General features: G+C 50.8%; 6 protein-coding genes across 6 annotated transcripts; 4 read left to right on the top strand and 2 right to left on the bottom strand.

Moving 5' to 3' along the window:
- The first annotated feature begins 73 nt into the window (after nucleotides 1–73).
- Nucleotides 74–1,359, top strand: GGI43DRAFT_166605 (EF-hand domain-containing protein). Its single transcript, XM_083199630.1, has 3 exons — nucleotides 74–198; nucleotides 276–717; nucleotides 805–1,359. The coding sequence occupies exons 1-3, from the start codon at nucleotides 196–198 to the stop codon at nucleotides 1,221–1,223; spliced, it is 864 nt and encodes a 287-aa protein (XP_083065338.1). The 5' UTR covers nucleotides 74–195; the 3' UTR covers nucleotides 1,224–1,359.
- A 1,926-nt stretch (nucleotides 1,360–3,285) lies between these two features.
- On the top strand, nucleotides 3,286–5,936 carry GGI43DRAFT_166685 (tetratricopeptide repeat protein). Its single transcript, XM_083199632.1, has 3 exons — nucleotides 3,286–4,262; nucleotides 4,412–5,573; nucleotides 5,638–5,936. Exons 1-3 carry the CDS (start codon nucleotides 3,647–3,649, stop codon nucleotides 5,915–5,917), a joined length of 2,058 nt encoding a protein of 685 aa, XP_083065337.1. The 5' UTR covers nucleotides 3,286–3,646; the 3' UTR covers nucleotides 5,918–5,936.
- Nucleotides 5,937–6,811: 875 nt separating this feature from the next.
- Nucleotides 6,812–7,747, bottom strand: GGI43DRAFT_394433 (mediator complex subunit NUT2). Its single transcript, XM_083204762.1, has 3 exons — nucleotides 7,605–7,747; nucleotides 7,442–7,544; nucleotides 6,812–7,371 (listed from the first exon to the last, which is right to left on the bottom strand). Exons 1-3 carry the CDS (start codon nucleotides 7,642–7,644, stop codon nucleotides 6,981–6,983), a joined length of 534 nt encoding a protein of 177 aa, XP_083065336.1. The 5' UTR covers nucleotides 7,645–7,747; the 3' UTR covers nucleotides 6,812–6,980.
- A 1,618-nt stretch (nucleotides 7,748–9,365) lies between these two features.
- GGI43DRAFT_166616 (uncharacterized protein) lies at nucleotides 9,366–11,228 on the top strand. Its single transcript, XM_083199631.1, has 3 exons — nucleotides 9,366–9,475; nucleotides 9,602–10,361; nucleotides 10,429–11,228. Exons 2-3 carry the CDS (start codon nucleotides 9,899–9,901, stop codon nucleotides 10,962–10,964), a joined length of 999 nt encoding a protein of 332 aa, XP_083065335.1. The 5' UTR covers nucleotides 9,366–9,475; nucleotides 9,602–9,898; the 3' UTR covers nucleotides 10,965–11,228.
- Nucleotides 11,229–11,491: 263 nt separating this feature from the next.
- GGI43DRAFT_420528 (uncharacterized protein) lies at nucleotides 11,492–16,864 on the bottom strand (the record flags this gene model as incomplete). Its single annotated transcript, XM_083207831.1, has 6 exons — nucleotides 11,492–12,322; nucleotides 12,377–12,914; nucleotides 13,049–13,315; nucleotides 14,482–16,596; nucleotides 16,653–16,731; nucleotides 16,825–16,864. The coding sequence occupies 6 exons, from the start codon at nucleotides 16,862–16,864 to the stop codon at nucleotides 11,492–11,494; spliced, it is 3,870 nt and encodes a 1,289-aa protein (XP_083065334.1).
- Nucleotides 16,865–17,976: 1,112 nt separating this feature from the next.
- Nucleotides 17,977–19,071, top strand: GGI43DRAFT_166539 (uncharacterized protein). Its single transcript, XM_083199627.1, has one exon. It carries the CDS (start codon nucleotides 18,165–18,167, stop codon nucleotides 18,864–18,866), a length of 702 nt encoding a protein of 233 aa, XP_083065333.1. The 5' UTR covers nucleotides 17,977–18,164; the 3' UTR covers nucleotides 18,867–19,071.
- Nucleotides 19,072–21,061: the final 1,990 nt, after the last annotated feature.

The raw sequence follows: 21,061 nt of genomic DNA, 5'->3' as shown, positions 1-21,061 counted from the left end.
TGCAGATGCCGTTATGCATTAACCTCCCCTCTCACAGCATATCCAGAACCAATCCACTGGTTCCATATCTGACGACATTTTCACGATTATCTGCATTCCGCGACTCAGCCAAGCACGTTGAGCAGCTCCGCCCACCTTTTGCTGGCCAACCGATTGCGGGCACCGTCACAGCACAGATCCCTTACCGATTACATTATGGTACGGCTGCGGCCCCGTTCAGTCTGGAAACTGCCGTTTCGCTTATCTGCTAATCCTTTCTCCTTTGCTATCCCCAGTCTATCTCGACAACGTTCAAGCCCTCTCCCCTGGGCCTCAGATCGCCTCCCAGCGTTCGTAACTCTCCATTTCGAAGGGGCGAGTCTCCGGCTTCGCCTTCACCCCTCCGACACATAACACCCACAAGTTCGCCTACCAAAGCCGCCGCCACAACACCCAACGGAACGTCGAGGTTTGCGAGGCCAACAACACCAACCAACGATCTACCTGAGACCAAAGAGCAAGAGAAAACGCCAGGCATGACTACTCCTACAAAAGCATCACCGCCATCATGGAAGGCTGGGTCAAAGCTGGCAGTCGGCTCCTTAGGCGGTAGCAATGCTCTCTCACAGCTTCAGCCTACACAAGTTAGGACATTGAGAGATGGATTTCAGATCCTGGATCGAGACTGCGACGGAGTTGTCAATAGAGAAGACGTTGCCGACATGCTCGGTCAGCTTGGTGTGTTGTGTTCCACCCTGTCCACCCCCGGCGAATGATGCTCAAACCCGCTGTGATCCCAACTCTTGGATTCTAACTGGTAGCAAGGCCTCCCCTCAGGCTCCTCCGACATAGGACGCTTCTTTCCGCCATCGAAACCGCAAACCATTACGCTAGCCGCTTTCCTCAACTCAATGGCGGAGTCCTTGGCTCTGCTGTCACCAAATACCGAGCTCTTATCTGCGTTTTCGGCCTTTGACGAGGACGACAGCGGTCAGATAGACTGGGCGGAGCTGAGGGATGCTCTGCTCAACACACCGCCAGAAGCCGGGCAGTCAGCACTCAGCGCTGCAGAGGTGGACAAGGTGGTCGAGGGGTTCACGGGCCGGCGAGCCTTCAACCGCAACATGAATGCGCACTTATCGGCACGACGGGGTGAAGTGTTTAAATACCAGGAATTCGTCCACTCAATCATGGGCTCCAACGGCGGGTCCGAAGGAGGGGCACATGAAGGAGAGGAGCAGTGACGAGATTGATGATTGGCTTGCTGTTTTTTTTATCCCCTTCGTATTACGCCAATTGGCATTTTCCTGGGGTTTCGTTTTCTGGTTGACACGAGTGACACGACGCAATTACTACTGTCAGGTACGGGGTACTGGGGCCGGCCGGGCTTGTCATAGAGGGTGAAGCAATCAGCCCTGTGCATAATATTTCTTTGTCTCACATTCTGATTGTTTTGTTTTGTTTGTTTGTTAATCTGTGCAGCTGTATGTACGAGATACTGGTAGTATATGGATACCTATGGATAAGCTTGACAGTTACAATTAATATTCAAATTGCACACAAAGAAACAACACCTACATACATACCTGCTAGCACAGCTCAGGCCACATAAACAACCTTGCGGAGGAGATTCTTCTCCGCGTGATGGGCGCTCTGGGAACCTTTGGAAATGATCAGCCATTTTCCCACGTCCTTTGTGTTCCCCCAACTCATATACACTCAACGGCTAGCGACGAGTAGGACTGCTGGCAAGATAAGCCAGCCACTGAGATGCGCAGCGAGTGACGAAATGAATGGGCCAGTGGCAGATTGCAGTCCCAGGATTGCCTGCGGCCGGGCCAATGACGGCGTGCAAAGTCGCTGGGATCCCAGGCCGTGGGCGGCTGGAGCGTGCGGAGAAAGTAAGACCTTTTTAGCGGCAAGGGCTCCGTATGCCGTGCCGTGAAGCTGTGAGCAAGTGAGACTTTGTCTGCCTGCTTGCGGTCTGCCTACGGCACTTGTATGAATCTACGCGAAGTGCGTGAAAATGCTACTATAATAAGCATACATGGAATTAGTAGTTCCAGATGCTAGTAGAGCGCATGTGCATGTACGGAGCGGCAATAGCGCGTTGGTACCTGAGCTGTACATACAGAGGCAGACGTAATACGTAGTTGCTATATCAATTGGTGGCGGCTGTGATGCATCAAAGTCGCATGCTCCTACATCCTACATACGACTAGTATCAATAAGTTGCCAGCCCGAGGGCGTGGGTGTGTTCAGCCAAAGTTCAATTGGCCCTCTCGGGCACAAGCACAGCTACATACTCTACAATATGGGCCAATTATTGGTTATGAGGAGGAGGCACCTCAGCTGCAGCCGTTCCACCGTCAGCTACCAGCGCAGACGAGAAGTGGCTCCCTGTGCTCAGAGCAAACACCAAGACGAGACAAGACAAAAGAGGTGTCAGTCAGTCCGCCAAAGGATCCGGGAAGGCTGGCTGACACTTTTTTCTTAGCTCTGCCGGTCAATTAACTCTGACTTATTAGCAACCGTCAGGGCGGGAATCTGCCCCACTGAACCTTCTAGAACCGCTATGTAACCGTCGTCCGGATAGCTGCAAGTCCTCGATAATCGACTACAAGCAAGTCCCGCCGCCACAGCAAGCCCCCTTCTCCGGGAGTGAAATATTTTGGGCTTTGGTGCACTGTGTCGGTCCTGGGACGCAGTGAGAGAGAAAAGAGTGGGCTGGCTGTATTACAGTGATGGGTTTGAAAGGAAGTGCTGGCGGCTGGGCTGGATACCGGGGGTTGCAGTGCTGGATTCCGCGGCCACATGTAAATAAACACGGCCGTCAACCTGACTCCATTGGCTAGCAGGAAGGGCTTGCAGGGAGCTGCAGGGAGTTGAGGGCTCATCAACTTCACTACGCGCCCGGGTGCTGGGTGCCTCCTTGGCGGCCAGGCCTATTATTATATCTCGACTTGTCTTGCTGCCGCTGGTGTTTATAAAAACGAGTAACTGATAGTACCAATAGCGTATATATTGTCATTCATCTGAACAAAGATGAAAGAGATGGGGTAATCCATCAGAGAGATGGTACCTGGAGATACATGCATCTCTCACAGCACTATCTGATCTGGTAGCCGTAACAGGGCGGGATTGACTGCCTTGTAGGCTTCTGACTGCTACATGTACCCAAAAGTTATAGTGGAGTACAGCGAAGCGGCCCGCCGCGCCGTGCCAAAGACATTCACTGCCTGTTCGTCCAAATTCCCACGCTTGTTGAAATTTCTGACGTGCCCCCCAGCCCAGCAGTTATTTATTTCGTCCCAGGAACCTGGCGAGCCTGGCTTGAAACTAGCTTCACAGACAGCCCTTCGCAGTGCAGGCTGATAAATCGAGGCCCTTCCTCCTGAGCCGACTACTTCGCGCGTCCATTTCAATTCCTCCACCTCGTCAGCCAGCCTCTGCTTTTTCCCAAAGTCGCTTGACCCTCTTTTGCCCACAGTGCAACCGCAGCCTGTGGCGCCAAAAAAAGGCCCCCCCCCTACCTAGACCACCGGATTTTTAAATGCCCGCTTATTGCCTAGGCCTCTGTACACTTCTCTGCGGTTCCAAATATCCGGCATAACCTTGTGTCGGGACAGCCTTTTTCCTCACCCAAGATTCCAGCGCCTCGACCCTAATGAAGTTCTTCAGCGGCAGCAAGGCTTCAAGGAAGAGCGCTTCTACTTCCAGTGTTGACGAGAGCGAGATTCCCCAGAGCACCAACGCTGCTCCTTCGTCCTCGTCGCCCACCAAGAAGTCTGCACGGCCCGTCTCCCACCACCATAAAGACACCACCAAGTCGTCGTCAACGTCCAGGTCCTCTCGACTTTCGCGACACTCGACTGACGCAGGCTCTTCGCGCCGCAGCAACAAGTACGACCCGGATACCCATCCATTGAATCTGCCTCCTGAAGAGCGAGAGCGCAAACGGCTATCCGCCATGTCCAATTCTGCCATGAACTCCAACTCAATGGATATCGACCCGCAGCCCGTTAACGGCGCGGCATCACCGCCGCCGCCTCCCACCAAGGGCTCATCGAATCCCTCAGCCCAAAAGAACTTTGCCGTGCCCATCCCCAATGGCAACATGGTGCCAAACGGCAACGATGAGGCTCCAGCACCGCCGCCGCACAAGTCCAACCCGTCCAGCCCCATCCCCACGCCTCTAGAGGATGCAGAGTCATACAAGACGGCCGGAAACCGGCTTTTCAAAGAGAAGAGCTATGCCAAGGCCATCGAACAGTATAGCAAAGGTATGCGCAAATACATGATGATAACTTTTGTCCCATCTTTATATACACCCTCTTATTTCCCTGCTGTTTGCTTTTACCATTGATTCAACAAAAAAAATGAAAGAAACTTTGGGCTAACTTTTTTTCCCCTACTTTCTTCTGTCGTGCAGCTGTGGATCTGTTCCCCAACTCGGCAACCTATCTGGGCAACCGAGCGGCTGCCTACATGTCAAATGGCCAGTATGAGGCCGCTCTGGACGACTGCAGTCGTGCCACGGACCTCGACCCTAACAACGCCAAGGTCCTGTTGCGCCTGGCGCGCATCTACACCGGTCTAGGACGGCCAGAGGAGGCCATGACAACATACTCCCGTATTGTCCCACAGCCGTCTGCCAAGGACATGGCCCCCACCCGGGACATGCTGCATCACATCAAGTCGGCCAAGGAGACGCTCCAGCGAGGCTCAGCCATGTCCATGGTGCTACATGCGCTGGACCAGGCCGAGCGCGGCCTTGGTTACGGCGTTTCCAAGCCGCGTAAGTGGCAGCTAATGCGGGGTGAGGCCTACTTGAAGATGGGCCGCGAGAACTCTCTGGGAGAAGCTCAGAGCGTAGCCATGTCGCTGCTACGTCAGAACAACCAAGACCCCGAAGCTCTGGTTCTCCGAGGTCGCGTCCTCTATGGCCAGGGCGAGAATGAAAAGGCCATTCAGTACTTCAGAATGGCCTGCAGCTGTGACCCTGACTACCGAGATGCTGTCAAGTGGCTGAGAATTGTCCAGAAGCTTGACCGCATGAAGGAGGAAGGCAATACTGAGTTCAAGGCTGGCCGATTCCAGCAAGCCATCCAGAAATACAGCGATGCTTTGGACATTGACCCATCAAACAAGAGCATGAATGCCAAGCTACTACAGAATCGTGCCCAATGCAAGATTAAGCTGCAGAAGTATGAGGAGGCCATTGTCGACTCAGAGCGCGCCGCCTCCCTCGACCCCAGCTACACCAAAGCCCGCAAGACAAAAGCTAATGCTCTCGGAAAGCTTGGAAACTGGGAAGAGTCCGTCCGTGAATGGAAGGCTATTGCAGATCTTGACCCCTCGGATAACTCGATTCGCAATGAGGTCCGCAAGGCAGAGCTGGAGCTAAAGAAGAGCCTGCGCAAAGATTATTACAAGATCATGGGCCTTGAAAAGGATGCTGATGCTAACGACATCAAGCGAGCATACCGCAAGATGGCTGTCAAGCTGCACCCTGACAAGAACCCTGGTGATGCCGAGGCAGAGGCCAAATTCAAGGACATGCAGGAAGCCTATGAGACACTCAGCGATCCTCAGTAAGTTTAACTAACCCCGGAACTCTAATAAAAGATTTAGAACTTGTGCTAACACACGATGCAGAAAGAGAGCCCGCTACGACAATGGCGACGATCTCGTTGACCCTGCTGATATGTTCGGCGGCGGTATGGGAGGTGGCATGGGTGGCATCGACCCAGAGATCCTTTTCAGCATGATGGGCAACCAAGGCGGATTTGGAGGCGGTGGCTTCCAATCCAGAGGCTTCCCAGGAGGTGCCGGTGGCTTCCCCGGAGGTGCCAGCTTCAACTTTGGTGGTGCCGGTCCCGGTGGCAGACAGCGAGGCGGCTTCCCAGGTGCTGCTGGCGGATTCCCCTTTTCGTGACCAGCCGACAACGAGGAAACAGAAACAGAGGATGATGATTACGATGGCGAGGATGATGATGAGACAGATGCCAACTCTCGGTATTCATTCCACCATGCTTGGGCAAATGAAGAACCGGAGAGTAAGCTACAAGATGATTTGCACCATCGCCGAGAGGCTCGTAATGAGCTGGTTGAAAACTTGCGACGATATGGCATGTGGCTGCTTGGGGCAGTTGTCTTGCTCCCGCCGCAATTGGTTGCAATAGGTTTGGTGATAGCGGCAATTGTATACTTGTGCACAAGACGAGACGGCCGACAGCGTCATCACAGCAGACGCAACACCACAGGATAGACATTGGGTTTTTTTTTTATTCAAAGTCTTTTTTTGTTTTTTTCTTTAATTCAGAAAAAAAAGACGCGCATCCTCATTGCTATGGCGTTTTTGGGACATTCTAGAAAGAGAACTGGGGAAAGACAAACACAGTCGATCTTTTTGATTCATTTGCACAAACTAACTACCGTCTTCCGGGAGGAGCAAAAGAGATATCTTTTTTTGTGGGAACCGGATTGGGAAAAAAGAGAGATAGAAGAGGGACGGTCGAGGACGAGGATTGCTCGTCTTTTTGTGTTGGCTTTTTAGACTCACTAGACGATTACGCTTGAAAGTTGGAAATATTGAGCGTCTCGTTCAGGAGGTCAGGGGCAGGAGCAGACGTAGTTGCAAAGGTTTATATAGATGAATGCGGGTGACCCGTCTTTTCCACAATCCACTGTCAGATACCCTTGTGTCTTTTGATTCTCAACCTGACCTCTTTCTGATCTCTTCTATTCTTTGCGTTGATACTTTATTTGATTCATGGCTGGCCGACGCCGGGTACTGTAAATAGCAATCAAGACGACTTGGACAATAAATAGTACAAGCTTAGAGCAAAATCTCCTATTGCTATTTAATGACCTTTGGGTATCATGATGCGCCCTCTTAACGCCTAAATACAAGAATATCTCAACATCTAGATATGCCGAACCCCATAAAACCCCTATTTTCTGAAAAACAAATCCATTTTTATACCGATTCTCTTCCTTCACTGGCTGCCAGCCTGCCCACCCTGCACGGCTGACGCAGGTCTCGCAGGAAGATTACTAGTACCACTGCCACTCTGCCCAGCCGCACCGCCAGTCGCAATCTTTGGATCTCCCCCCGTGGCCTCCAGCACTTTCGCCACGTCGTCGCGCAGCTCCGGCATAGCAGATGACATTTGCTCGGCGAGCACGTCGCGGAAAGACGCAAAGGCGCTCTGCTTGCCGCGCATGAGCTGGTTCCCGCGGCGGACGAGCTCGACGAACTCTCGCGTGTAAATGTCCGGATTGCGGCCGTTCTCTACGTACTCGAGGAGTTCGGGCGGGACAGAGGGGAGGAGATGCGGAGGGGAGGCGGCGACGTGGACGTTTTGGAGGGAGGTGGAGAGAGATTTGCTGGTTTTGCCGGATTAGCTTTGATAGAGGGAGGAGCGGATTGGAGCGGCGCCTTTGTATGGAGACGTACATTTCTTTAGATAGGACTTCTTTGCTTGAGACGCCCATGGAGTCGTATGTTGAGACTTGGACCATGACGCGGTAAAAGTCTTGGATGACGTCCTTGAGCTGTTCTGCGGCTGGGAGTCAGTGCTGTCTTCTTTTTACTGGCGGAGAATTGGTATAGTCCGTACGCTCAATTCCATCGTGGTCTATTCTATCGACGGGCGCCATGGTGGTGGTGGGTGAAACCGGCGAGGGAGTGGTGAAGTTGGCGTATTTTCGTAGAGTGGAAGTTTAAGTTGATGCTACGGAGAGAATGGAGAGATGCTTCTTCGGTGGGGCGCATATTAGCGGAACGCCGATGTATGGCTGTGAATATGTGAGATGCAGAAGGCATTTGTTGTTTTCCTGTGTAATAATCTCATATTGTTCTTACGGCTTGAGGATTTGAATTATCATTTATTTAATCCATACGAATAGTCCATAGATAATATCTTCATCCTCATTCTACTGGCGACCAGAGCCGCCGAGATTCAGCACGTGAAAGCAGTGATATGTACGCCAGCTTTCTAAATGCGCGTTGGGAAGGAGCAGCATCATGTCTTACACCGCCTTCTGTTTATTTAATCGCAATAGTTGGCAAATCTTGGTGGAAATCTTACCAGAAACAATCCAGTGATGCTCACATATCGACGTCTTTTCAGCATATGCCCTGCCAAGGTTAGCCGTGACAACTCTACCGCACCTCAGGCTAGCCAAATTCCAAGGTATCTTTTTAATCGCCTACTACCTGTACTACAACTAACATCTTTTAGCGGAAATGGCCTACTACTAGCGAGTGATCCACCATCTCTATCAGGCAAAGGCCTGGGCAACTAAAAGGGCAATTCTGTATCCTCAAATCCTTCGTATGCCAGAAAGGGCTTCCGCAGCCATACTGTACCTGGAGTCCCAGGCAGCAGTTGGGCGTTGATTTTGGCCGGGGCTGAGCACCTGGATCTTCGAGTGAAGGGCGGTGGAGCTGGTCACACACGCCATCAAAGGGAGGCGTCCTAGCCTCGGCGCAATATTGGTCAATCTATGTAGAGAACCATGGCACAGGATCAATACCCATCGAGGTCTCAGGCTCGATACAACATTAACGCTAATCCAACGTAGCACGAGCATAACCCTCCTAATATCGAATGCCTAAAGCTTCACGCAGTGCCTCCTCGAGCATTTTTAAGCAATGATTTATGACCAAATCAGCTTCAGAAGCACACGTCAGCCGTCAAGGCCTCGGCGTGGGATTCCTCCTCGTCTATACTTGACAGAATACGCCTACGGCGTGTCAGAGGTATAGAGCGGTACAGGATTAGCGCAAGGGGGAGCCTGGCAGTCGCTGTGACGTTTGCGCCAATATCCCCTGTTTGTGATATGAGTAGCCTTAATTTGGTTAAGTCGGCAATATTGATTACCTTCCATGCACCATGGAAGGTCTGTTCAGCCGCTAATACTACACGGGTCTCGGAGCAGACTCTAGGAGTCCAGTACTCCAGCTTCATGACCTGGAGAAGAGTGGCTGTGATCTAGTAGACAAGCTTGGTCTTGTGCCTAACGGCCCAAGTATCCTTGAATATCTTTGCTCTTTTCCAACGAGACTTAATAGCTCTTTCACTTACAGCCGAATTTCTCGAGTCAATCAAGGCTGAAAAAACAAGAGGTGTCCTTCAAATCAAACTTTCGGATCCAGCCTTCGGAGCAAACCGATACTGAAAGCTCAAATTCAGTGCTCTTAGCCGAGAGCAGAAGCTACAGTGACAAGCCAGATGGTACGTTGCCCGCTAGCATGAACCGAACTAGCAGGGCCCGATCCATGTTCCCCGGCCGTGCTAGGAACGATCCGCGCACACACCGCGTCACTGGGGCATGACTCTCGCCTAGGAGGTCTAGTTCTACGGGTTTAATATCAAGATGCATTATTGGCGTGAATCCTGAACCAATGGCCTTTCCTGTCAAGGATGTCAATAATGGAGTGCGCGTGGGAGGTGGAAGCCGAGCTGAAAGACGCATGTATTACAAGGTAATAACAGTCCACCCACCATGAGGACTCGGGTCCGGATGGTGCTCGGTGCTTGTACGAGCCTGTGATAATAGCCTGTCTCGGGAAAAAAAAGCAATGAGCTGGTTGACCTGGGTTATGGTATAGTATGTATAGCATGACTATTCTTTGCCAGCCTGACTCGTCAGACTCTTCCTCTTTCTTATCCTCTGCCGCGATCCTTTAGCCTATTGCGTGTATATCTCCGGACGCGCATACCAACTACCACACATTGACGCCTGTAGAAGACGCTATCAGTCTAAACTCAACTTCATCACTTTATACTACATCACTGCATCATATACCACGTGCTAGACAGCTACCTAGCTCTTTATTCTCCGACTGTGAGCTGATACTGCCGAATAGAGCGCGGTTAGCCGCTGTATATGCTGGTACTCTGCCCCCATGTCTTCGTTCAATGCAACACCACTGGCTCCTAAGCCCGCGACGTATGAATTTGTTGTTGGGCAACGTCCAGACCAGCTTAATGCCGGATCCAACAAGAAGTTGCGGTCCCATTTATCCAAAAGAGGATGGGAGGTCTACTTGGAGCAGAAGAATAAATCACCAGCAACAGTCTCAGTCCTAGCAGATGAAGCAGCTCAGAGGACCGATGATGGGGCTAGGCGAAAGAAGCGCAGGCGGCATCGGCAGGCCATTACCTGGGATGTCGTGGAACCAGAAGATCCAAGATTTCCAGGAACAGGAAATGTCAGAGAGGCCATGTTAGCCCTCATCAACAGCGGAAGGCGTATACCTTTGGAGACGACGCTTTCAATCGATTACAGACTTGGAGGTGGACGTGTTGATCCTTTCAAATCGTATCCTACACCATTTCGGTCTTACATACCTCATTTGGTTGACCACTGTAAGTTCATTCTCCTTCGTGTTGGCAGCCAATGACAACAAAAAACGATATTAACATCTTCTTATAGACATTATCCACATGGCTGTTGACATCCCTGAGCTTGATCAACCCGGCAATGCTGGTCTTCTTCGTAGCCGATGGTTCCGTATGGCTACAACGGAAATCTCCACGTTCCAAGTCGTCCTGCTCCTCGCCGCAGGTAACTTTGTCAGCGTTAAAGGTGCCGTGCCCGCAGAGCAGGGGTTTGACCTACACCAGCTCAAAGGCGATGCTATCAAATCTCTCAACTATGCCATGGATAACGAAACCAAGGCCACAAGTGACTCCATCATCGGTGCGGTGGCCAAGATGGCAAGCTTCGAGTCCATGCATGGAACCGAGGCTGACTTTAGGTTGCATATGGAGCATACAATTAGGCTGGTTAATATGAGGGGAGGGCTGAACAATCTCGGTCTGGGAGGGCTCTTGCGAAGAATGCTTATTTGGATTGACGTAAACGGCAACTTTTTGTATGAAAAGCCACGATATTGGCCCGGTGAGAACTTTGATGGAAGTAAAGATTCGATTTCGGAGCCCAACCCAGAGCGATTCATTGCCATCTGAGGTGTATAAGGTGCTCCAAGTCTTGTTTTTTTTTTTTTTTCCTTTTTTTTTTGTTCTTTTATGTTCTATTCAGTTTCTTTCCTAGGGATTGGGCACTCCCTTCTTTTTCTTTCTGGAGAGTAACTCTGATTCAAGCCCAGGCTAATGGTTTATAAGTGTGTTATTGGAGAGATGGGATCATAGGTACTTTTGTTAGCAAGTAATAATCTGTCATTTTAGCTGTATCAATCTTTCTTACTCAAGACAAATGAAACGCTACTATCATATATACACAAAGTGAGAGCAAATCAGTAGGAAAATGCAAAGATAAAGGAAATAGGAAACTCTCATGCCAAAAGGGAGCACTCAAAAAAGGTATATCGAAAATAATCAAAATGGTATCCATCAAAGAGAATCAAACGCTGTATCGTTCTGTTTGCTTTATATCACGGAAAACAAAACTCACTTCTTCCTCTTCGTGCTTGCTTCCTATCCATCTCCTTCTCTATCAATCAGCCCCAACTTGAACCAATCAAATAATCAGTTCGCTAATTATTTCTCGAAAATGTCTGCGAGGCATCAACCAGCAGCGTTGCAATAAGCAAAACACCGTTAAATCCAGCCATCATGTAAAACGGCGTGCCGCTAGACACTGTATCAAACAGGTAGCCGCCGAGTTTAGTAAGAATCAGGATAGCTGCGCCGCCGCAGAGCGAGTACACGCCCGCGATGGAGCCCTTGAGGCGCAGTCGCGATACGAACTCCTCTTCCGTGACAATACGGATCAGGGGCTCCGTCTCGGCGGACTCGTCTGCGTCAGGGGCGATGGCATGCGGGCGTCGGGCAGCGCGCGGAATCTCGACGGCGAGGACGCCCTTGCCGAGGGAGCCCAGGCTGCAGACAATGGATCCGATTTGGCTAATGCCAATGAGGGTTACGATGACGAAGATGTAAGGTGTGCCGCCTCGGCCATCCACGTCCTTGATCTCGGGGCTTGAAAGCTGTGGGAAGATGATGTAGCCCACAATGCCCATAACGGTGGCCACGACAACGGGGTAGTTGACTCTGCCTGGGTGGCGAGACAGATAGCCGAAGATGGGAGCGCAGATCAGGCCCATGAGCTGCGCCACACCGGTCAGAATGGAGGAGAGAACGTATGCCTGTCGACATTCCTTCTTCAGCTCTGGAGAAGGATCGTTTGGCGAACCTTGGCAGTATCCGTTGCCAATGAAGAAGGTGTTGATGTAGAGCGGGACGAAGAGCGAGATGGCAACTGTGGAAGCTCTGGCGACGAAGCCACCAAGGTAGCCAAGCGCGATCCGGGAGTCAGTGAAGCCAAGAAGCACTGAATCCTTCATGAGGTGGAGGTACGGGATAACCTAAGAGAAAGTATTAATGAGAATTCCAAACCAACATTTGTAAATAAATGTTACCTTAGTTTGAGATCTGCCGGAGTAACCAGCCCCGGTAGATTCATCCTGACTCTTCAGCCCGAAGAGCAATCGCCATCCCTTGCCTTCCTCTCCTTGGAGATTGCGCAGCCCAAAGAACACAAAGATGCTAACGAGCAGGGCAATAGCACCGACAACATAGAAGCTATATGTCACAGCCTCTCCGGGTGTCACCTCGTCAATCTCTCCAAACTTGGCCGGCAGGGGCAAAAAGCATGACAGCGCCAGCAGCGCGCCGCACCCAGTGAAAAGACCGACGTAGCCCGCCAGCACAGACGATTTTCCCGATTGGCCTTGCGCATCCGAGGAAGATGCTCCCTCGCCGGTGGGCCGCGATCGCGAATAGGCCTCTGGCGTAATAGTGACTTCAGAATCGACGGAAAAGGCAGCGCTCAGGCGCGCAAAGGAGCTGCGACTACGACGGCGGGCGCGAGCGGCTTTGGCTCGCTCAAGAGCGCTGTTACGAATGTCTTCGTCTTCGTTTGTCAACGAAGGGAGGATGGCAGTGACCATAGTAGCCCTAAGGATTTCGAACATCGCAAAGTTAGCATAGAGGCTCCAGACAAGCAATCATATCCATCCTCCTCTCATGTCTCATCCCACAGGATTCGAACAAGGGCTCTGAATCAACCAAAGGAAAAGAAAACCACATACGTAGCCGAAGCTCCCAACGCAAATAAGATCCGCGCCAGCAACAGCTGGGGATACACATTTCTCGCCTGCACAAACACCGCCAGCGAAATGGCGACAATCGTATATCCAATCACGGCCACCCACCGCACGCCCAGGCGGTCGGACACGAGGCCCCAGGCGGGACACGCCACCAGGGCGACGATCTCGTCGGCGAAGCCCAGCGTGCCGACGACATCGCCCACGCCGTTCTTCTGGCCGATCAGGTCGGTGATGACGAAGGAGACGGAGCTGTTGAGGAAGACGAGGAACGATATGGAGAAGAGCGAGATGCCCAGCAGGTAAGTGGCGGCCTGTGTGGGAGTCGTCGAGGCCGCGAAGGGCAGGAAGCGCTGAATAGAGAGCGCCATTTTAGAGGAGAGGATTTGGCTGCGTCTATGGCAGCGCGCGCGTCTTTCTCTCCCTCCTGTCTTTGGGTTGATGTCGTTGCTATAAGCGGTATGTATATGGAATAGGTGAAGATATAGCTTCCCGAGCTATGGTAGCTTTTTTCCTTCCCGCTCGGTTCTTAGTATCGCTATCGCGAACTAGCGGATCTTCAATCAATATGCGCTTTTTGGAACTTGGAAAAAAATAGCCTTTCTAGTAATGTCAGAAAAGCATTCACATGGTGATACAAAAAGCGCAAGGCAGGAACCAAATTCAATGGCAAAGAAAAGCAAGCTGCTAAAACGATGAGGATGGAAATGACTGATGCAAAGTGCAGGAATAATATTACCATCTGTTTGGGGGGGTCTTACGAGCATGAGGAGCTTCTTTTGCGCTAGTATTTAGCATTTAGCGCCTGCGGAGATTCGGCTCCTTTAGGCGCCTCGGGCCAATCGGCGGCGCGCATCAACAGCAGGCGTCTTTGGTCGGTATTTGGCATCCCTTCGACTACTGGCCGCATTAAGACGCGCCCTGGCCAATATAAAAAAGAAAAAGGGTAAACAACTTAGGGATGTATGCTAATTTATTTAGGATACACAGTAGAATACAATACTGCGTGATATGTTCCAAAAAGATAGTAATAGAAATACGGATTCATCGGATATATATAGAGCAGAAGCAGTGACATCTCGACCTCACTTATAGGCCTACTAGCTCTTCGCGAAATGCACTTATCAGCTTGCCTACGCCACAGATCTGCACAATCACATTCATTTCAGTCTCCCATCTCATTGAACAATTCATTCCCTTTCTTTTTCTCTACTATTGAAATCTTGCTAACTAGCAATCGAGGTACTGCCTAATAACAAATGCCCCATTTCTCTGATATCCATATCAAACACCTAAACGGAAAAAAACTAGAACTCCAATGCTCCCTCATGATCCTGTGGCCCTCCCCCTATCGTGTCCAGAACATACTCTGTACACAGGGTATATATGTATGTGTGTGTGTGATTTCGTCTCTCTACCAAGCCCAGAGCACCTTGTGGTGGAGCGTACGGGCGCCCAGTCTCTCAAACTCAAATGGTGTGATCCACGAGTCATTGGTTGACAGCTTCGCAAAGACGCTGGCTCCCTTCCAAGTGACAACCTGTTCATCCATATCTCTCGCGCTTCGACTGACAAGGATCCTATCGTTGAGGTCAGGCTTCAACGCCTTCAGCCTCTCTTCTAAAACAACCGTGAGCTGCGGGACCTTGGCGCCGCCGCCGATGACCATGATACTGCCCAGCAAATCACGGACTTTCTTCTCGTCGCCCTTAGCAGCATTGTGAATGCTTGTGAGAATGGAAATGTCCAGCGGCGCCAGAGGCAGCACTTCATCTCGTTCAGTTGCCATGTCCTTGGCTCCGCGTGCTGCTGCGTCCACAAACATTCCTGGAGGCGGCTGCGTGGCTTGTGATTGTCCAGGGACCGGTGTGCCGGCTGCTCGAATGCTGCCCGGAGCAGAGCTATCGCCATTGACACCATCCTTGTTCGCTCCGAAGATGAATGGAGCTGGAACTGGAGTACTGCTGCCCTCGGGGGCCGGCGACCCAGCGTGCGATGCAATAGGAGTTCCTGTTGCTGTTTCGGCTTTGGGAAGGAAATTAAACTGCTGCTTCTCTTTGCTTGGTGTAGACACTTCAGGTTGTGACTGAGAGAAGCCGTTTGCGTTGGACATGAGTGATGGTTTTACCAGCGCCAAGATTGCGAGCTGTGCGGCAGAGGATGGGTCGTCAGGAATATCCACGTCGTAAGCGTTGTAGGAACGCTCCACAAGCTTTCTCCTTCCCCTTAGCTTTGTGCTGTTATCAAAAATTGATGGTTCAAATACTCCCATCGCCGCAAGGATGACTTCATCGTATGTCTTGAACGCATATTTCCTCGTAGGCTGGTTAGGTGCTCGGACGTGAAAGTTGAAGAGCTGCACCGAGATGTTGGCTTGAGACATGGTACAATGCCTCGCTTTTAGCTCTTCAGCTAAAAGAAAATCATATCTTCTCCGTAGGTTAATTTCCTGGTAGGGAAAGTTATCGTAGAGCATCATCTTGATGAAAGTCTCCGTAATGTCATATCCTCCATATTTGAGGTTGATTCTCGAATCTTCAATGCATAATCCATCCTCGACACAGGTCACAGATGTCTTCTGGGCACCGATATCCACGACGCAGGCTTGCGTATAGCCGGCACCAAAAGTGGCTGCCATGCTTTCCTGGATAAAGCATACTCTGCTAAACTCAAACCAAGTCATGCAGGATCGCAAGATCTGCTCCACATACTTCTTGTCGTAAAGATCAGGAATGACAAAAACGCAGCTATACTGCTGCCACTCGCTGTTTGTCTTCAAACCCAGTTCTTGGCGCAGTGCCTTATCTAAAAGCGTTTCGAAATCGTCAAAGAGATGCTCTTGGCTTGTGTATCCATCCTCATTCCAGTATCCGTACTGGATAGGCCACCACAGCTTGAATTTAGGATTTGAGTCATCCGGCACTCGCAATGCTTCGCTTCCGATAAAGCAAGATGCCAATGAATTTGGATCCTCCAATTTTTCTATATCAGTCCACTCGACCTCTAGCACATCGTTATGTCTCTGAATGATCTCGGGTTCCGTACGGCGATTGAATGTCTGAACAAGTTCCTTGGAGTTGGGAAGTACTTTTCGTTTGTTGGCACGCATTTCTACCTTCAGGTCGTTGCACATCTTTTGGTATTTCTTCGACCACTCTTCTCCATATTGCTGATCCGTGGTCTTTGCTTCAAACTGGCGTCGGGGTAAAGCCTCGTACATCTCCGATTCGGTTTGTGGGAATTTGGTCGCCAAGGTAGTTGGGATAGTCTTGGGAAGTGCATCGCTCGCGAATCCAATGCGCAGATTTTGGCTTCCAGGGTGGATGACAATCACTCTAGATGGGTCCATCCCGCCCGAGGGAGTCGCAGCTCCGTCATCTTCGCCGAGATCTGGCAGTGGTAGGGGCAGCTCGCCATTAGCAGGCTTTGAAAGAGCACGATCGCGGTCCCGGGCACTTTGTACTAGTCTATCGCGAGTCGCATCGCTTTGGAGCCGGAGGGCTAGGACCTGATCATCCCTTTTCATATAGTCTCTGCCGCCAGGAGTTAGTCGGCTCGTCCAGCCACTCAAGTCGCTGCGAATTCTCACGTATAGTAATTCTTCTGGTTGATGGGAGTAACATCGGGCCATGATGTCAATTTCATGCCATTGTCGGTTCTCTCCAGCCCTGCGCGGTTTTTGATGTTAGCATGTGGCAGCCGGTGCGTCGACAGGAAGCCGAAGGTCCCCATGACACAAAGCTGAAGCTGTATTTACGTACCCTCTCTAAGAAGCACTCTCTCTGAGACTTTGCCAACCATCTTGATGGTGTAGCACCTTTGGCGCCAGAATTGGATAGCGGGTGGTGTTGTGCAGTATTATGGATGAGGAGGAATTTTATGGTGCACTCGTCATCTTGTCCTCGCTGTAGACGCGATTGACACGCCAAATGCGATTAAACTTCCTGCGATCTTAGGGACCGAGCCGATAAGATAGCTTGTACCTGAAATTGGCGGATTTTAGATAATCCGGGTATTCCCCAGATACTCCCATAAACAGTACCGCGATAAACTGTAAGGAAAGGTATACGGTAAACGAAGAGAAAAATATATGTTTAATTACGAGACAAGGAATTGAAATAATTGGATAAATCAATTTGAATTATAGCTATTGTTTTATCGACTTCCTGTTCTGCTCAGGGTAAGGTGGCATCAAATGGCGGTCGTAGTTGGAGTACCGATAGCAGACTCTCTAATCACTACCTGTTATTATAGAGTTTTGTGTTTTCAATGCAGGCTGCGCGCATGGTAGAGTATCACAGATAGCACGTATATTAATTAAAGAAATTATAATGAAATACTACATAAACTAGCGAAATTATAGTAACCACTAGGATACTATTTCCAACAAACTGGGTGAAAGACTTTTATTCAAGTCCACCATTCACACTGAGCCGCTACCCTAAAGCCTAGTGGAGTCACCATTGGTGATGAGAGGTCAGACACTTAAAGCTTATAGAGAAAGATCGGATGAAAGAAGAGGATGTATACACGCCGTGTAATAGCGTACCTACGGAGGGGTATTGTATATGCTATATATTGTTGAGTGGATGCACCTGTGATGCCCTTGGAATCTGCCCAAATACGTGTAAAGGCGGCCGAATGTCGTATGTCACCTACATGCACGGACAGACTAGATCGTCGTCTTACAGCAGCCTACCAAGACTTGGCACCTGCACCGCCTGAGCTCAAAAAGGCAATTTGAGTACCGAGTAATATCAGTGCTTTGTGCTCCGCAAGAATGAAAAACACGAGGTACCTGCGTACCCGCAAGTGTAGGTGCTGATGCATGCCGCCCGAGTCACCTGACAGGCGTCCAAGTATGTCACTGAATGACGTAGCTAGCCTTTAAGGTAGGTAGCAGAGCAGCCAGCGCCAACTCTCAAACAACTTCGCCTCAGCTCCTACACCTCACTGCCTCATTGAAATACATATACGAACATTCTGCCCTTGAAAGGTCTATGGTGATAGCTATACAAAGCTGTGAGAATTACTAATTTAGTTATCGACATTTCTAGCATCTCTTACTAGGTTAGTGGACTGCTTGTCCCGTCGAGTCAACATGCCTGTACAGGTGTACACTACGAGTCCCATCAATGCGACCAAGGCAACGGAAATCACTCCAAAGACACAACAGCCGGAGGGAGAAGGGTCTCATGCACGACCGCCTCCACCCACAACATCATTAGGAAGCCCAACGGCGTATCCTCCTGCACAGCCAGGCGCTCGGCCATCGCTTCCTATCCAGACTGGAGCGCCACAGCCATCCAGCATCTACCAGCCATCGTCAACCCAAGAGGCCAGTTCAAGCCCGCCCCCTCCACAGCCTGGTGCGGTGCCTTCGCCTCCAGGAGGGAAAAGTCACCTTCTGCCTCCCCCAAAGGCTGGAGAGACCTTACAACAGGCCCAAGCAGTGCCCATGCCGCCTCAAATGTCTTACCAGCTGTCGGCAACAGCCCACCCAACTCAGGGCGGCTCATCAACTTCCACTTCTACAGCCTACTCGCCAAGTGTGCCACATCCAAGGCTTGTGCAGACCTCTGAACCAGACTTCTCGCATCCTCCAGGCTACCAGCAGAACATCAATGCCGCAGAATTTAACCGCGACCAACGAGAGGCTTACAACGCTTCTTTTAACCAAGAGTCGTACCTGGCCCATGAAGCGGAGAGTGTCTGGAACACGGCAAAGAAATGGGCGGCGGCCGCAGGAGACAGCATTGCCGCAGCAGAGAACGAGGTCTGGAAGAGAATTAACAAAGACTAGCACCGCTGCCTGGATAGAAGTATTCATGGACCGGGAGATACGAGCACATGGCTACCCAAACAACACAATCCGAGAAGTTTTGAGTAGTAGATTATAATAAACGAATATTGCAATGTGCTACGTTTAGTAGGTAATGAAATTAGGCTATACATACGAGCGAGATTTAGATACAAATGAGATCTCTTTTACCTTTTAAACAAGAAATGTTTTCGGAGAATCAATATGTTCCTACGCATAGACTGCACTGAAGCTAGATCGATCTATTCGTCAAAGCTTCGGGTGGCAAATAGCCAAAGCGCAATGTCGCGCGTCATGCACGAGCACCCGTTAAGACGAATCAGTGTTGAGCCAGAAAGATCTCAAATCAAGATTCTGACGCAATATACCCGTACAGATCCGTGACAGGGTTGTTACGAGATCGACACTAGGCGTTTTAGTAGTGGCAGTCGTAATTTGCTGCCAGAGTTAAATATAGCTCTGAGCTGGGATCTGCCTTTCATTTCGCCTACACAATCCATCAGCTGTTGACGGAGTTGCCTTGAAGAATGTTTCAACTCTGAGCTGACCTGGGCCCATTTGTCGAGTCTCGAGTCTCGCGTCTGTAATTTTGATCGCGGACCATGAAACCATCACTTTTTGCAAGTACGTAGCAGTGACTGACAGAAATACTTCAAACTCGTCTCTGCGTTTAGGTGACCCTTCCATCTTGTGCAGGAAAAGTGGCATGAGAATTGGTGAATCAGGCTTAGCTGGGATACCTCCGACGCATCTGAAACGCGTATAAGTGACGGGGGGTCCTGGGCTGAGCTACCAGGCGGTACCACGGTTTTCTCGTGTAGCAGTAGCGTGTCGCGTGTACCTCCTGGTAAGCCAGCTGTAAGGCTGCGGACTCTGCAATTTAACTGAGACAGCTCCCCTGCATCCTGCCTCAGGAACCAGGCAAATCAGAGCCCTCGCAACGTCGCATCGCCCACTTTAGACCTCTTCAAAACACAACTCCACCATAACCAGCTTTCCCCGTCCACCCATATCCATCTCGGGTCTGTCTCGAGGCGTAGACGGCCCGGCTTGCTTCGCTGACTTGTCGCCTGGACAACTAATCACTGCTTCGGCCTTCGGATAGCAGAGAAAGAGACGAGAGAGATGAGAGAAAGTCGAGGCCAAAGCGGATGCGCAATTACAGTCGCGGAGGCTAATGCGGGCCTGTGGGCGCGCGAGAGAGCTCCGGTGCCACACCCGTGGATCGACTTCGACTGCATGTCAATGGGCACTGCCGGATAGGATAGCGTCTCTGCTTTCTACGAATGGTTACCGACCGTTTGTCTCCTCCTTAATCTATTGCGGGGGCCTGGGTCTCTCTGGTTCGTAGCCAAGCGTTTTATCTGCTTCCACATATGGCTCTTGACACACGCTTAGCCAGGGCAGTGAGCTCGTGATCGGCTTCGAGTCCGACTCGGTCATCTCCTCTTGCAGCGGCGACACCGTTGTTCCGCAGGCGTGATCTTGCAGCTGGACATCTGGCATGCCATGTACTCCATGTACTCCGTATGTACCAGTATGACTGCTGCCTTGAGCCGCTGTCTCACGGCTGGTCGGAGAATAGCCGTTTAGTTGGGCCGCAGGTACGGACGGATGCTACCACACCATGGACGCCTTCGAGAACGTCCTGCTGGTATATCTCTCTCGATTCCAGTCAGCAGGGGGGCCTCCAATGGATTGTGAAGCACCGGCTTCGTGATATTTGCTGCAAATGGTTTGGCTCACATGCCCTCTCACACTGGCGAGCTGACCAAGACTGCTATGATCCGATATCAAACCAGCTGCCTCCGAACACAAAAGGACCAAGCTTCTATTCAGCCTTTCTGCCTCACCCCCCACACCAGGAATCGTTGCTACCCCTCTCCATCATATCCAAGGCGGCCTTCCCGATGCTTGTGATGCATCTGCTCCGTTCTTGTGTGGATCTTGATTGTCTACTGGAGATTACCGTGTGATACTATCTCGCATCTCGTCGTCTTTATTTCTTCTTTGGTGCGGGTCTCCGTAGCCTGAATGTTCTCCCGTACTTCTAGCCTCGTTTTAGTTGCTGTGGCACACTCAAGGGCTTCGTACTAGTTGCCCAAAGAGAACTATCTTTAGAACGCAGGGCTGCAAGTGTAGCCGTGGCGTCAACCCTTGACCTTGACATTGTGCCT

Source organism: Trichoderma evansii (assembly GCF_050947405.1).
Source record: "Trichoderma evansii strain SZMC 28006 chromosome Unknown GGI43scaffold_2, whole genome shotgun sequence".
Lineage (NCBI taxonomy): Eukaryota > Fungi > Ascomycota > Sordariomycetes > Hypocreales > Hypocreaceae > Trichoderma > Trichoderma evansii.
Note: the sequence above shows the minus strand (reverse complement) of the source record. Positions and strands in the feature narration are given on the sequence as shown.

What these genes read in the sequence shown, in the direction of transcription:
- GGI43DRAFT_166685 (XM_083199632.1), top strand. Translation starts at nt 3,647, where the DNA reads ATGAAGTTCTTCAGCGGCAGCAAGGCTTCAAGGAAGAGCGCTTCTACT. An exon ending in CATCGAACAGTATAGCAAAG is followed by an intron (nt 4,263 to 4,411) that starts GTATGCGCAAAT and finishes TCTGTCGTGCAG; the next exon opens with CTGTGGATCTGTTCCCCAAC. An exon ending in GAGACACTCAGCGATCCTCA is followed by an intron (nt 5,574 to 5,637) that starts GTAAGTTTAACT and finishes CACACGATGCAG; the next exon opens with AAAGAGAGCCCGCTACGACA.
- GGI43DRAFT_166539 (XM_083199627.1), top strand. Translation starts at nt 18,165, where the DNA reads ATGCCTGTACAGGTGTACACTACGAGTCCCATCAATGCGACCAAGGCA.
- GGI43DRAFT_166616 (XM_083199631.1), top strand. Translation starts at nt 9,899, where the DNA reads ATGTCTTCGTTCAATGCAACACCACTGGCTCCTAAGCCCGCGACGTAT. An exon ending in ACCTCATTTGGTTGACCACT is followed by an intron (nt 10,362 to 10,428) that starts GTAAGTTCATTC and finishes ATCTTCTTATAG; the next exon opens with ACATTATCCACATGGCTGTT.
- GGI43DRAFT_166605 (XM_083199630.1), top strand. An exon ending in CGACATGCTCGGTCAGCTTG is followed by an intron (nt 718 to 804) that starts GTGTGTTGTGTT and finishes ACTGGTAGCAAG; the next exon opens with GCCTCCCCTCAGGCTCCTCC.
- GGI43DRAFT_394433 (XM_083204762.1), bottom strand. Translation starts at nt 7,644, where the DNA reads ATGGCGCCCGTCGATAGAATAGACCACGATGGAATTGAGC. An exon ending in AGACCACGATGGAATTGAGC is followed by an intron (nt 7,545 to 7,604) that starts GTACGGACTATA and finishes TCCCAGCCGCAG; the next exon opens with AACAGCTCAAGGACGTCATC. An exon ending in GAAGTCCTATCTAAAGAAAT is followed by an intron (nt 7,372 to 7,441) that starts GTACGTCTCCAT and finishes CGGCAAAACCAG; the next exon opens with CAAATCTCTCTCCACCTCCC.